Source organism: Mchenga conophoros, linkage group LG18 (assembly GCF_057382185.1).
Source record: "Mchenga conophoros isolate Kocher_MC1m ecotype Shallow Benthic linkage group LG18, M_conophoros_male_GT1.1, whole genome shotgun sequence".
Classification (NCBI taxonomy): Eukaryota; Metazoa; Chordata; class Actinopteri; order Cichliformes; family Cichlidae; genus Mchenga; species Mchenga conophoros.
Window position 1 is genome coordinate 23,047,118 of NC_140543.1, and position 16,346 is coordinate 23,063,463.

Sequence of the window (16,346 nt, forward strand, 5' to 3'; positions counted from 1 at the left end):
AGCCCACACCGAACGGTAACCATATGCAAGAACTTTTTTCATGCAGCACTGTGAATTTTCTTTAGGTTCTAGTCAGAATGTATTTATCAATTATAGTGCATGAATTATTTTTTTTAAGTGGCAAATTACACTTTTTTTTATATACGCAAATTAACCTTACACCAGCACATTCTTGCATCTTGGTGAGCTCACCATGACTCTTCTGTGGATTTAGGCTGTCTGGATTGCTTCTTTACATTCACGTAATCCCAGTCTGTCTCCATTATATGGTGATCAAGGGTCTGTGGGGATCAGACCATCTGCTGCAACACTCCTAACTCTTCCAGCGGCTGAAGATAGCGCTTCACAACTCCCACTGTCTGGCATTGGGAGGGAAGGTTCACAGAAGCATGAATTTGGGACCAGTCTGAAGCCTCCCTGATAATGCTGTACAGTGGAAAACCGCCTATACATTTGCCTATATTCTTGTGCATTGACCTGTATAAATTGACACAAAAGCAAATAAATTACACAAACACTTCAAAAGAAAAAGAAACAATTTATTACATTCTTAAAACCACATATAATGTATCCCATTGGACAACAATATACTGTATATCGAGCTGTGTGACTCTTGGACTAGTAATATACCTCTTGTACATTTTGTCATACAGGGAAAGAGAAGGGAGACAAACATTTTTTTGTTTGAAGTTTTCCTTCTTCAATTAAAAAAAAATAGATCACTGACTTTACAAGACGAAAGTGGAGACACGTAAAGAAAAAAAAATGTGGAGAACAGACAAATAAATGAAAATCACAGCAAAAGAAACATTAAACCCAATAACGAAATTCATCCTGAACTCTAACTTATTTACTTTATTTATTTTTTGTAATCCTATGCATCTTAAATTTAAAGTTACAATATTAGGACAAACGGGAAGGGCTTTGACACTTTGTGAGTAACATTCACAAAAATAACTTACGTCCACAGTGATTATGGTTATGCGTTTCATCTTAGGTGCAAAGGTGTGAGGAGTACAAGGCTAAAAGACGACACTGGTAATAAAGGGACAGGAGATCACAGCTAGCTCCCTGAGCAGCAGGCAGCAGGTCCTTGGACTCTGCTCGACAACCATCGCCCATCGTAAGACATTTATCCCCATCTCTATGCTAAAATAGAACCTTTAGAACGTGTGTTATTTATGTACATCAAAAAATGTAAACAGTTATGGGTGACTTTTGTGTGACGGGCTTCTAACAAAAGATACAAATAGCTCAACAGATTAAATGAAGTCTTAACTGGCATTGAAGCCCAACTCAGGGGGGCAGCTGGTAGCTCTGTCTGGCCTTAGACTAGTGTCCAATGAGAACGAGGAAAAGTATAAGTGCTTCGTAATAAGACAAGTGTCGGGTTTGGGACTACAGGAGGAGAGAGGAACAGCAAATGTACAAAATAATACAGTTGCACCAACCAGCAAAGAAGGTTAATGATACATATTATGGACCATCGTTATCCCGGCCTTTAACCACCTGAAACACTGTGAGTGAAGACAGTTTAGCTGTGTACTGACTGCTGGTTAGAAACAGGTGGGCAGTCCTGGTCTGTCCGCTTGTGTTATGCAGTTCCTGAAGTCGTCAGTTGCCTTTTTGCATTCTCGTTTCCTTACTGTTTATCCTCTTGTCTTTTTAGGCAGAGGGGAGGGCGGAGGGACGGGACGCCACAGTGCAAACCGAAAGCTGACAGTTCAAATTCAAAACAATGTTTGTTTCGTTAAGTTCGAGAACACCGGCTCCGCTGCTGTGTTGCATCTGCAGCAAATGTCCAAACCGTCGCTTGGGGTGACGGCCGCGCCTTTGCCCGGTTGGGGTTGTTGGTTGCCGTGCAAACCTGAGAGTATTGTCAGGAGAGGAAAAATCATCCAGGCAAAAAAAATAAAATAAAAAAATTCCAGTCCAAATATCAGTTCTCCTCACGTATCCATCCGTTAAAAAAAAAAAAAAATCCTCCTCTCACGTCTTGCTATCCTCTTCTCTCTCCCTCTCATGCCAAACGGAACTCACACATTCTAACTCTCTCCATACACTTATATACTATTATCTATTTACATTCTTATTTAAAATATTTCTTTTATAAATGTGTATATAAATTAAAGATAATTTCATCATGTCCTGTCACTAAGTGGCATTTACAAGGAAGGGGGTGCGTGGGACTGAGGTTTGTCATTGCATTACAAGAGCCTACAAAAAGGCAGCACCAAACACTGTCTAAATAAGTGAGTGAAACTGGTACTTAGCTTTTTGAGTTCAGCCGAAGTTGTGAGTCATGGAGAAAAAACCCCACAAATTTTGACTCATGATCTTGGTCCCTAAGTGATGGTCAGTACAAGGATGCTGTCTGTATGAATACGCGGACGTACCATACTGAGATGCATGAATATCGACTAAGAGCTGCAAGAACAGGGAGACTTGTTACTTGATGCAACTTTATACAAACGCTATTTGTAAAACTCTGTCTCGAAAGTGGCAGGGTTGTACATTCTCTGTTGTTTGTTTCTCGCTTGTGCACTGGTGCTTATTGATTTTTTTTTTTTTTTTTTTTTTTTTTGTGCTTATTGATGAGGTACATTCATAAATGGTTGGGTGATCCGCAGTGGATCACATGCTGAACATGTGTTAGAGCTTGCAGCTGTTACATGCTTAGTGGGCTGCTGTGGTATTATTATCATTATTATTATTACTACTACACCCATATGTGTGTTGTCAATGCTACAATATGCAGAGGACCGTGAGCATGTGTGGTCTGTAGTGTAAGGTGCTTTTGCCTGCTGGGAAAGTGGAGGACTACTTTGGGATCATGGGAGACGGAAAATTTAAAGTCCTGGATTGTCTCTTAACTGCTGGTTGTGGATCTTAAAAATCCTTACCCTTCTCTGTCTCTCTCTCTTTTTTTTTTTTGCTACCCTACATCTTAATGCACTTTCTCTCTCTTTCTCTCTGTCTTTTGCCTAACTGCCTGTCTAGCTGTCAGTGGAGTCCGGCAGAGATATCTCGCTGCCAAACACTTCCCGGTACAGTGGTGGGAAACTGTAGGCTGTCTCTGGGTGGACCAAACGGAAAAACTCCAGTTTATCAATGTGGAGGTTACAGATGGACTTCATTACAGGCAGCCTGGACAGCATCTGTGGGGATGAAAAAAATACAAGGGTAAACATGTGAATGCGTAACTGTGCGTGTTTAAAAAGGGCAACGTTTGCTTAACCTTACATTGTCCAGTTTCTCGTCAGATGCGCCACTCTTTTGTAGACTGTGCTGCAGAGCCAGATAGACTTTCTCCTGGAGTTTCTGAACCTTCTGCCCTTCTGTCAGCCAGGGTCGGTCTACAGAGATGACATTTAGATATTAGCCACCTACAGTGTAGGTTCTAAAGATGAGATTTTAAACGAAAGCCTTGATAGAGATGTGAGGGCTAGCTGACACCATCCAATCGAATAGAAACATCAAGTGTCAGGATTTCTACACCTTCTCTCCCAGCCTGATACTGTATATATCCCCAGGAAACGATAAATAAGGTAGATTAAAGCTTCATTTATGCAATTATGTCATGAAACTGATCTACGCTTTTGTCATCCGAGCAACCCACAAATGTGATGCTGAAGCTGATACACGGATGCATGAAACCAAATTAAGGTTTTTTACTGCAAGTTAGCTTAATAATCAGTATTGCATTTAGAATAAACATCTAAAGCAAAACTAATACATGAATGTAAGTGTAACCTGTTTTCTGATTATCACTATTATTTTGCAGTCAAATGTGTAGCTCTTCTCAAGCTTGTTTGCTTTTATAAGTGTGTATGAGCGACAAGGAGATGTGCATGAAAGATAATCACCCGGCGTTAGAAGGACAGCAGCGCTAAAGAGAGCCATCTCGTCGTCGGACAGCTGTAGACGGCAGAGTCCTTTCCCCAGGTCAAACACTGCACTGACGAGATCATCACAGCCTGCACACATGCATTGTGTTTGATAAGTTAATTGTCAGAAATAATAATCATAAAGGTAGCACTGCTTAGAGAAACAGGACATGCATAGAGATTGAAGATCTCGGTCTCTCTTCCTGATTTGGAAATTTCATAACAGTTAAATGAGCTGCTTTCTTACTCAGATTACTGTGTATCTGATTTCTTAGAAGTATTTAAGAAAAGGGAAAATCCTTCCCCACTGACCAATCGGTCTTTTAAAATGAGACCTGAGCAGCATTCCTTTAAATGAGTTTAAATGTTTTTAAAGCTGATTTTTCTTCTGTTAGAGCGCACCGGTGATATCGCAGAGGCAAAAATGAGGCAAAAACTGGAAAATCCATCTGCAGGGTTTCAATTAGCCCTAATTAACGTTAATATCTGTTCTCGTTGTGACGAACTGCTGCTGATAAGAATAAAAGAGAAATAACTATCTTAGAGAAAAAGCATTACAGTGACATTTATGACTGTTATGTCATTTATAATAATGATTTGTGTTGATCAATGTAGGGTTTAGGTAACAGGTATAGAGGTGTTGGCTGTATTTCTTACAGTGGGATCACTGGCAGTTTTGAATGCACTAATGGTAGATTTGCATATTGCATTTAGAACAGATGTTTGATTATAAACCTTGCATAAAGAAAAAGAAATGTGATATTTACGACATTTATTGTATTGTTTTTAATGCTCTGATACTCACCTAGTGCTTTGAAGAACTGAGCTGAAGCAAATTTTCCATTGAAGAAAATGGTGTTGTTGCTGCTGTTGAACGCTTGGCACATACGTATAAGGAGGACCTCCAGGCAACCTAAAAACGGAGCCACAGATAGAGCAAAAAAGATGGAGACAGAAGAAAGAAGGAGGGGAGGATAGAAAAAGCCCAAGATACTCCAACACGTACAAAACAAACAACAAGATGTAAGCAATTTTGACCCAGATTGAAGGACGGCATATATAAGACATTTTTGAACAGTTTTAAAGTGTTTTAAAAAGTTCAAAACATTTACAGAAATGCATTGTCAGATATATGCAGGTATTCAGGTAACATAAAATTATGTTTTGGGTTTTTTTCCCACCAGGATTGCACAATTTGATGTGTCCGGTACAGTGTTCAGATCAGGAGCGTATAGTTTATTCAAACAAACGAACGGGTAGTTAAAACAAAAGGCAAAGGTAGAGTTGGAGACAAAAAAAAACAAAGCAGAAGGAATCACAGTTAGCAAGTTTCAGCCTTTGTTTACTTACGAAGAACAAACTCAGTGAACAGAGTATTTGCGCTTTCATAGACTGTGCACTAACCTGCTTTCAGCAAAATGATCTGATCGTTCTGACACAGATCCATGAAGCCTGCAATACGTTTGGCAAACTCCACAACGTATTGGATTGCGTTGGTAATGTGGTGTGCACACTGCTGCCACATCCACTCAGCAGACTGAAAAGCAAAGTGTGCAAGAAAGAAGAGATTTAAGTTCTAAAAGTTCATCAATGTCACAATGATAATGTGATGGACAGCATCCTGATGCCTAGCCTCCCATTAAAAAGAAATACGATCATTGATGCCCAAATATTAATATAGATGTAAATAGTTTTGTTTTTCTGTTAAGTATAGAAAAACTTGCATATTACAGTACATCTTATGGACACATGTGTCTTTCTAATTTTCCGACTGACTCAAAAAACCACAATATGGATGTTCATGGTTAAGAACATGCCAAGCAATAGTGTGGCTTACTGTGAGTTTTAGATGAGGACTGGAGGTGTATGCCACTGAAGAATAAGCTCCATCATGCTTTGACTATATAACCCATGCTCACTAATAGGATCAGTCTTTTTGGTTTAGGTCTTTTTTTCCTTTTCCTTATGATCCTCAGGAGGGCACGTGCGGATTATTTACCTTGTTCTGAAAAGTACGCATTTCTTCAGGTGTATATTGTACATAGTTGAATCTCTTCATATCTTCGGCGCTGTACTGACACGTTTCCAAGTGCGACTTAACAATACTCTGAGTGATGTGCTCTGTAAGACAAAACAGGTATATACACACACAATCAGTGCTGTTTATTTGCGGTAGCACCGATTTTGCGCTTTGGAAAGACAGCATTGAGCTCAGCAGAGTTACAGTGTAACACTGGTATTGTTTACACATCTACAGACCATGGCCATGTGACCTTGAATTACTAGATGCTTTGCACCACTCTGCTGTTACTGCTGACTGACCCTGACAGGAGTGTTAATGGCTCATTTCCTCACCTTATTTCCACAGCCGTTTGTCATTTTACCACCTCCTGCATTTATTATTCACAAGTGGTTTTTTTGGTTGATTTAAAAGTTCAAAAACCAAAACCCCATTCAATTCCTCACAGTCTGTTGTTGCAACACCTGTAAAGTGAAATGTGTTCACGCTCAAGATCTCCAGAGACCCGAAACACACCCATCCCTTCATCTGTTGCCGTTTTTGGAGAGATGATGTACTATATAGTTTGACTATTATTATTTTTTTGTGTTCTTTATAAAACTTGCCAACGTTCTTTGCTTTTAGATTTAGCATGTATGACTCAGATTCCTTTTATTAAATCAACCTTTTGATGAACCATGTCCTTGTCCTTGAATTGAATATGATTTCTTTTTTTGCTGTTAACTCTTTTTTCATGTAGTATATTATACTTATTGCTCAACCCTTTTGCTTGTTGACAAAGAAATACTTTTAGCATTTCACTGTAAATTCTCAAAGCAAAGCCTGCATATTTTACTTGAAATAATGATTCAGACTGACTCTGCTTTGCTTAACCAGAATCAGTCATAAGCTTCACGAACCATTAAGAGTGACTATGTCAAACAGCTGAAAGAAATATTAACGTTGCATGAAAAGCATGCACTAGGAAAATACGGACTTCTAAATCACTCTTCTCTTTTATTATATCCTGTCAAATAAAGTCCTGTTACACATCAGCCACCGCTATTTGACATTTTGAGGTACTCCTGTACACACGGGTTTACGGGTGAAGAACAAGAACTTTTTTTTTTGTTGTTTATTATATTAAGCACTCACCAAGGTCTGTTATTGAGCAGTCATCAGGCAGCTGGTCCAGCAGTGCATGTGTGTGTCCCAGAAGCGAATGTGTGTGAGAGTGCAGGAGCTGGATGCCATTACTGTCCGCGCCATCCAGCATGGTCTGCTGTGGGGAATTCTGATTGGACATAGACGAGGAAGTGGAAGAAGAAGACGATGAGTTAGAGGTGTTCCCGGCACTGGCTCCTCCGCCTCCGAGCAGCTCCAGGCTGCAGTATTCGCTGGCCTCCTCGGGTGTCAACGGCAGGTCAAACAGATCAGGCAGCGCGGCGATGTCATCCAGGTCACTGAGGGTGGAGCTGGAGCCGCCGCTGCTGTAGGACCTGCTCAAACCCTCTTCGCCATCTTCCCCACCGCTGCCACAGACTCCATCTTCCCTGGGTAAGGACAGAGTGGCAGAGCCCCCGCTTCCAGACCCCACACACTCTTGGGACTTCTGGTGCTTCTGAACCTCAGCGTAGAGGCTGTCGCGCTGCTTCTTTGACATACGGCCAAACTTCACCGCTGCAAAACAGAAATACTTTCATTATAGTAGACAAACAAATACATTTTATTTATTAAATGTACAGTATGTGATTGACTGTCACGTTTAAGCTAAGATACAGATAAAGATTATTTTATGTTGCTGCACAGTGAAAATGGAGTTCAACCCATTCATTCCACAGAATAAAATAAGTATAATATAAAATAGCAAATATAAAAGCTTAAATAAAGTTCTGCTGAAAAGATAAAAGGATATTGCACTTTCAAATTTTTTTTTAGGTTAATTCAAGAGCTTGTGTAAACATTTCTTCCTCAGTCTAATTGTAGGATATCTTACCTCACTTTGAATCCCCTATTTCTATATATGAGCACTGTATTACCCAGCCCTGGGTAGCAGACACATAATATTTGTCTTCTTTCTGCAGCCCACAGAACAGGTCTATATGTGACCAACCCTCTTACAACAGCTGATCTCGATCTTTACTGGTGAGGTCTTCAAATTCCTCTGGCATCAGCTTTGAAACCGATGACACCCACACGCCTTACGTGTCACTGAATACACACATATCTCTTTACTTCCCTTATTTAAGCAAGTCTCAGATTAACCAAATAGGTTGTGATAACTGTTAAAAGTTTAAAGACTGAGGAAGTTGGTAAGGTGGATAAAGTGCATGGTTTTTGCGTGTATTTTGTTTTTTACCATCTCGGCTCATGCCCAAAGCCAGACATTTCTGTAGGCGGCAGTGCTGGCAGCGGTTACGGTTGGTTCGGTCAATCAGGCAGTTCCTCTGACGGGAACAAGAGTACATGGCATTGTTCTGCTGGCTGCGACGGAAGAAACCCTAAACACACACAAGAAGACAAAATACAGACACTGCGAATGAGATGCAAACGTTCGATAAAACAGCTCGGTTAAAGTGAGATTTGATACCAAGGCGTTACTCTGGGCTCACCTTGCAGCCTTCACAGGTGATGACTCCGTAGTGGATTCCTGAGGACTTGTCCCCGCAGATCTTACAGGGGATGACCTCGATCTGAGCTGCATTGATGAAAAGAAACATGGAGGAGAGGTCAGAAAACTGCTCCTTAATGTGTCTCAAAATTAAGAGGAAAGCCGTGCTTCACATTAGGCTTTCAGACTACATATTCAGTCATACTTTGGCTTTAACATCCAAACACACAACACAAAAACAGGAAGAAAAATATTTAGTAAGACTTGCAAAAATAGTTTCATACAAGTCCATATTTGGCAAAGAAATGCTGTTTTGCGCTGGCTTTCCTTTCTCCTAAATAAGGAGTCCAACATCTGTTGTCCACACAGCCCTACAACTGTTCAAAATCTGGAAAAGTTTTAGTTTCACTCCCAAATTCAATCAGCTTAATACAATTAAAGCTATTCCTACATCTCTGTTCCCTGAGCCAGGCACAAATTTAGCCTTTAGACCACGCTATCCCGATTTCTCTCCCAAACGCACCACTTTTACGCCTTCTGATCTCTGAACTTCTTTGTGTTGTAAACTGCTCGGTACACCATATGATTAACTGAAAACAATGCACCTCAGGCCTTTTCATTGGTATTGGTAAGAAATTATTACCGTATTTTGACGTTGACCCAGACCACTCAAAAACACATCTTGTAATTAGTCCACTGAGTGATCTCCACTATGTAGCACTGGCATCGATTATTTGTTTAATGTCAACAACCCCATAAACAAACCGTCCCGCAATTAGCACACAGTGTATATGAGAACTTGCCATAAACTGTGTTTGTCTGCGCCCTGTAAATGGCCCCCATGAGGCAACAGAGTTCACAACCACATATGAAATCACATGACACTTGCACATATGACACATACACAAAGACTCGTTCTCTTTAGGTCGCGGTAGAGACGACAAGCTCTATATCATATGATAGTTACAGCAGAGGTTTTCTGCCTGTACTATCCTAGATTGATTTACAAAATCACCCTTTGTGCCGCGAGGATCACGTATGGAAAAGCACTTAGGGATTGAGAAGGAATTGTTGCACTCTTAGGTACTGGAAAACACAACTTTCCACTTCTTTTTCTAATGACACAGTCGGCTGTCTCTTCTCTAAAACTGTTGACTGAAATACTCCAACTGATCAAGGCAGCTGCAGACATGCAATGGAAAAATATCACCCTCCCTCCCTCCCTTCCTTCTTCTCTTTCTCTCAGGTTCCCCTCCACCCCTCCCTCATCTCACGATTATATAACTCCTGTCTGTGAGCATTCCTAACAACACTCATTCAGCACGCTCACTCTAGCAACACTGACAACCCGCCCTGCTCAGCCTCTCTTTCTCCCACTGGCTGAGCTGCATTAGCAGCTTCTTGGTATTGGCTGAGTCATACGTCACTCGGGCGATGTAGCCTGTCAGCCCATGTGGACGGTCTGTCCTACTGACACACTTTCCCACTGCAGGGGGAGAGGGAGGCGAGCGCGATCCCGGCGCTGCGGAGCAGTTTTAAGGTGGAGCTGAACAATGCTCAGACTTCACCATAAAACATTTCCCTGAAGGCTTGTGGCCTGCATTAGCAAACTGGCTTGGTTACATAACAGCCAAATTTAACAAGAAAGGCAACGATAGCAGGCCTAGACAAACTGCACATTACCTAATATCCAACACAGGCCTTCACAGTTTTCTCCTACTTCTGTATAGATTAATTAGGGCTTCACCTTGCTTTTATATTAAAGATAAACTACATTTGCTAGAACTGTGACTGCCCTCTCTTCCTGTCCCTGGCTGCTGTCCATGCAAACCATACCATTTCTGAACTTGAATGTCAGTTATTCAGCCCCCACTCCTCTCCCAGGTCTTTGACATTGAGCTTCTGCTTCTATTCCTGTCCTGTGCTGAGAGCCAGAATAACACAGATGCCCAGCCAGCCACCCCTGTTGCTACAACCACACATACATACTTTCATGGGCCTCTTTTCTGAATCTGTGCAGACATCCAAGAAAAACCAGAGACAGAAACAGATGCATCTACTCTGTTCCCCTGTTTTAAAGTCGCTCTGAATAAGGAACAGCCATGCAGTTAAACTGATTAGATAGAAAACAAAATCTATACAGAAAATTAAGAGGTATGCCTTAAAAAAGAAGCAGTCAGTGGCAAAATAGATTTTCAAATAGCAGCTATTTTAATTACCGGTTAACTTTCTTCTGATTGGCTGGTTAATGTTTGACGTAAAAACACCACTAGTGATAGGATGGTGAAAAATGCCCCTTCAAATTGACGCATTTAGATTTTGGACCAACACTGTAAAAGTATTATTTTAACCATTATTAAAGACTATGAAGCCCATGCATGTATTAGAAGCCATTTTGTCCTAATTTTTGCAGACTTTTGTGCCTTTAGTGATTAAGGGATATTCAGATGTCAGATATTTGGCTAATCTTTACAGAATTATTGCTGTTAGCTAACTACCTGATAAAAATTCAGCTGCTTGAAATGCTGATAGCGACACAGCAACAGTGGCCACACTAAACTGCAAAAAAACCCAAACATGTACCTTTAACCCTGAAAACTAGTCTGAAGTATGTGACCTTTAGCACTCTTCAGACAGCCAGCTCTCCAAAAGGATCAAGGTAGTTCTTCTTCTCGCTAACATAGCTCATATATCCTGTAGCTTTATTACTGGGTGACACATTAACTTAGTAACAAATGATGAGAAATGACGCAAATGGCAAACGCAGAGTATTGTTTGAGTACGGCAGGTGTTTCGTCTGTAGGACTTTGGCGCACCCAAACCTTTTGCACAAAATAAACAGGGAACAGGCTCTTTAACGGTTCAGGCAAACACGTTGGCCTCACAGTGTTTATCAGGCAGCTAAATGTGTAACCTTGTTATCTCTAAAGAGGCTAATTCACTAGGGGTGGGGTATGGAGAGGCAAAGACAGAAACAGGAAATAAAATCACTGACTTTGAGCTTCCAGCAGTTCACTTCTCTGCATCTAACGAGGAACAAACAGTCAGTAATTCACCCAGGAGCCACCTGCCTTATGGGTCAAATGGTCAGTATGTCAGTGTGTCAGTAGCTTAATAAAAGAGAAAGCTGAATTTTTACCTTCCACATGTTCCCTGAGACATACGTGCAAGAACACACGCACACATGCCACTTCTCGATGATATAATCATAAAAACTAAATTATAAGGAGGACAATTTGTTTGTGTCAGTTTATTAAAAGGGTTAAAATAACAAGTGATACACTAAGATTGATCCTAGTCTTTATAAAAGGCGGCGTGCCTTTAATTCTTTGCTACCTACTCATAATGACTGGCAGAAAATACCTTCAACAAAAGGTGGAGGCCTTGTGCTGGAGCTCTATACTGTACATACTGGAAACACTGAAGTGCTTGTTGTATCATGCTTTCTAATTGGGTGTAGGCTTACAGTGTTTCACAGAGCTGTATAACAACAGTCCACTGTGACTGTTCCTTGTTGCATTGGAACTACATTACATTGGAACCGTCTTAAACAACCTATGTGCTCAATTATATCTCTGATATATATTTATATTTATTAACTCTCTTAGAATAATACAACTTAAAACACAAGAACTTGAGACTGCAGCATGCATTAAATTAACATATACAATCTGGCCACCCGTGCATTTAGCTTACTTTATTTAAAAAGATGCAAAAACAAGCAAGTGGAGGCCCAAGTTGAGGCCCCACTTGGGAGAGATTAGAACAGAGCTAAGAAAGTCACGGACTTCCTACACTGGCTGTCAGCTTATGACACGAGTCTTGTGATCTTTCACTGTCTGCTAGGTTATAAATAAGTGGAACACATTTTGTAGAAGTGCTGTCTAGTGCAGCAAACGAGGGGAAGTGTCAGAAGCCCAGACATCACAACAGGCCAGAGCCCATCTGCATGCCTAAACATTTGGAATGACTCAACACTCTGAAATCAAAACGATTCAAGATGGGATAAAATAGCAAAAAATGCTGATGTGCTTTTCCAGTGAGGACACGACAGGTTGTGTGACTAAACTACATTTTGAGTGCAGCCAACTAAGAAAGGGCTGTGGATTGTTTACATTTGAATATCCTGCCAGAAAGGGAAACTCCCTCCACCAGATACCCCCCTTCCCTACCTCCCCACCTCTCTATCTTTTAAGTACAAGAGAAAAAAAAACGATCTTTCTTCCCCTGCCAAAAAACCCCCAAACTCCTTGCAGGTAATCTCCTTTCCTGTACATGATAGATAGTAATCCTTGCTCTGGCCAAAACTCCCAAATTGCCAAACAAACAGATCCAACCATCAGAACACTATCAGCCTCTTTAAAACCGCTGTAATTGGAGGGGGTTGTCTTATATGCTGCCTCTTTCCAACAAGTAAAAAGATTTCATATGAAAGTGATTTGCATTTTTTGCAAATCTGAGGACTAGTTTGATTTCATGTGAAATCGTATCTATCTTTAGTATTTCATTATAAAAGCCCCTTCCCTTTATCACTTGGAGCTGCCCTCTTCCCAGGCCAAGTTCAAGTTCAGCCTGTGTCAGGGAGCGACACCGTGAACATCGAGCCTGTAATCGCACATGAAGCCGCACGTCCGGGCGGCACGACGCTTCCCGGAGCCGCTTCCCCTCCTTCCGCTGTGTGTGCTGTATAACGTTGGGTGACATAACTAGGTCAGTGGAACAGCCAGGTCCGTCTCCCTCTGTAGACTCACACAGTCGGCCATGCTGACACAGCCACCGCATCACAACAATAACACAACTACACAAACTGCTGCTCAGATCCGTGTTGTAACATCAGCTGCAAAAAAAAAACAAAAAAAAACCCCCCACGAAAACACGCGCATTTGAAGGGCTCTTTTATTTTTCAAATATATGGAAATATTAACAAAATATATGGTTATAAGTTTACAAATTCAAGATTATGTCTTAATTTATAATTATTATGATGTTCGATTGCGTGATTATTGCTAAATGTGGCCTATTTAAGCTTTAGTTTAGCCGATTAGACACCTGATAAGGTCAAATAACATCTCGATTACATAATTCTAGTTTTGGTTAACAACATCCTCCTTCCACGCCCCTCCCTCTCCTCATTGCATAACCCCAACATGGACGCCCTGGCAAAATTTACAGGAGTCTCAGGTGAGATCGCGCTCACACTTCTAAGTTTTCTTATTTATTTATTTAAAAAGGTAGGTTTGTAAGGTCTGTCACTGCACAAGTTACAAAGCACAAATGCGCATGTGTGCATTTAGGACTTGGTCTGATGTTATCATAATAAGCAGATGCATAGGAAAAAAGAAAGAAAGAAAAGTAAACATGTATAACATTTAGCATTTGTCACGAGTGAACGCCATGCCTCCAGCGCTGCGTCCTTTAGCGTTTGGCGTGCAGCTCTGTGCGCCTATAATCCAGTCATGAGGGATTAACGCGAACTGAGAGGAAAACAGGCGCACTCCTAAATCCCTGTGTGCACACATGTGGCTGTTCCAGCCCGTACATAACCACAAAATACAAAGTTCACCCCCAAAAAACACACGCATTTATTGTGACATTTAAAAAAAAAAAGTAAACTTACCTCTCATTTTGGTGTTTTCTTATTTCTGGAAAGAACGACGAAGACTGGACTACATGGGTTTACTGTAAGTGACAGTGGGGAGAGAGGGGAATACGGCGCTGGAGCCAGAGTCAATTTACTCTGTAAATATTAACTTCGTCCCAGCTGCAGGCAGCTTTCGCAAACCACGGCAGGGGAAAGAAAAAAAAGCTATCCGAAACTCTTCTTTTTTATCGCTCGGTAAAGTCCGGGGAAAATAAAAGAGTGTACGAAGTCGCTTTGGTTCGCATCGTAACTGTCTCCGCGCACTGGTGAATAGATTTGGATCAACTTTTTTTTTTTTCCTCCTTCTTCTTGACAGAATAGTCCCACGGTGGAAGAGCGGTGCTCGGACCCCCCCTTTTTGCCTCTGTGACTTCTCCGCCTGCTTTCCTCTCAGTCTACCCTGCTAACCTACTTTCTCCAAGCGTGGACTCTCACATGATCTCACTGCCGACAGCTCCTCTCTCAGCTCTCGCGGGGACGCGCAGTCGGGAGCGCGTTTAAGGTGGCTTGGCGTTTGATTCACTAGTTGTTTCCCCCCCCCACCCCGACTCCTGACAGCACACAGTTATAGTGTGAGAAATAAATATTATTACCATCCAGCAGGGAAAAGGAAGGCAATTAAACCTGCAGTCAGTTCTGCTTTAACACACTGTTTCCCCTCATTTAAGACATAATTTACTGTAACAGCACAGGTTGGGACCTATAAATCAATGTAAATTTAATACCTGTCTAATCAGGCTCTTGCTGAAGATGTAAACAAGCGTCATGATGCTATCAAAAGGCTGTTGTTTACCAGAGAGTACTCCCCCCCTACACACACACACCATTTGTTGCATATTTTCCAGATTTGCATTAATGGTGTATGGAAATGTGGCCTCAATGAAATGCAAAAATGAAAGGCTCAAAATGAATATTTCTCCTGGAAACAAGCTTGACATTCAAGCTGATAAACTAATAATCAGTTGGGTGCTCATTGAAGAATAAAGTAAGTGACTCCAGCTCCTCAAATATTGGTTTCACGGTTTAAAGCATGAATAAAATCGCGCTATTTCTCCACTGACTCAACTTTTCCTAATTGTACAATGCCTCTTCTATTCAGCCTCTGTGCTTATGTCACCTTTTGCAGTTCTCGTCCCATTCCTGAACATTTATGAGCGACCTTTCTCCTCAAAGAGAGGGGGGGAGAGGGGGGGGGGGGGGGGACAGAGGGGTAAAGTGGATTTAGATTATTGTGACAAGGACTGATAGACTTTGTGGGTCTGTAAAGTATTTATTTCAGCTTGTGCACTCAGATGAGCTTTGTTCCTCAGTGGTGTTCATCTGGATTTGGAAGAATAGATGGGAAAATATTCCTGGCTGTTTTCCCGGTGATTGCTCACCATCTCTCAGTGTATTCTCGGTGGAACTGAGCAAAGTTTAGACTCAGTAACCTCAGGTTTGCTTTGCAAAAGTCTGGTTCCTGTTTCGTGTTCATATTTCTGCACTGCACATGCAAGGGCATGCAATAGAAACCCTGTTATCGCATTTGCGTCTCATTTATTTAATCTCACTATCATGTCTCAACATCGCAACAATTTTTGTTGCAGATGCATGTGTTATTCTGTTGCTCTTGTGAATTGTTTGTTTTCATGGATTCTTTGTGTGGTTGTTATAGCAAATCTCTGTCTTTAACTGATTAATAACAATAAAAGGGATTTGAACTCTGATGAATATGTGTGCTTGGGAAAGTATGAGCCTGTGGGTGTTAATGAGGATCTGGGAGGGTAGAGGGGCAGGAGGAGTGTGTGTGTGTTTTGCTGTAGCGGGTGGCCTTATGATGCAATGCGCTGGCATCACTGTTATGAAACAGCATGAAGGCAGAGATTACTCAAACTAGGTTAGTGGAGCAGCTGAGCACAGAACACCTACAGCAACAGATTTTTTTTATTTTGTTTCCTTGCTTTCCTCTATACACAGACACACACACACAAACACACACATACAGATGTCCAGAGTCATTTATTTTTTCCTCCAGAGATCCTTTTCCTCTTCCCCTTCCTTGTTTTTCGTATGTTATCTTTTTTATTTATACACTTCCTTGTACTCATCGGTATCAGCCAGCGTGAAATAAATTCAAACTCCTCAGTATTTTTAATCCTTCACTCACGATAAATATCCTCTTCTTTGTGGCACAGTTTTTCTTTTTTCGTGTTTTTCATCGTGCGTGCA

At 41.2% G+C, this 16,346-nt stretch overlaps 1 protein-coding gene across 2 annotated transcripts; it reads right to left on the reverse strand.

Moving 5' to 3' along the window:
* Nucleotides 1-518: 518 nt before the first annotated feature.
* LOC146553780 (nuclear receptor ROR-beta-like) lies at nt 519-14,646 on the reverse strand. 2 transcript variants are annotated; one of them, XM_085253554.1, is made up of 10 exons: nt 14,115-14,646; nt 8,499-8,584; nt 8,246-8,387; nt 7,042-7,566; nt 5,887-6,008; nt 5,292-5,424; nt 4,693-4,800; nt 3,867-3,977; nt 3,244-3,356; nt 519-3,158 (listed from the first exon to the last, which is right to left on the reverse strand). In XM_085253554.1, exons 1-10 carry the CDS (start codon nt 14,119-14,121, stop codon nt 2,997-2,999), a joined length of 1,509 nt encoding a protein of 502 aa, XP_085109680.1. In that variant the 5' UTR covers nt 14,122-14,646; the 3' UTR covers nt 519-2,996. The 2 variants fall into 2 exon arrangements, with proteins under 2 accessions (XP_085109680.1, XP_085109678.1); XM_085253552.1 differs by lacking the exon at nt 14,115-14,646 and having other exon boundaries at nt 8,499-8,606.
* Nucleotides 14,647-16,346: the final 1,700 nt, after the last annotated feature.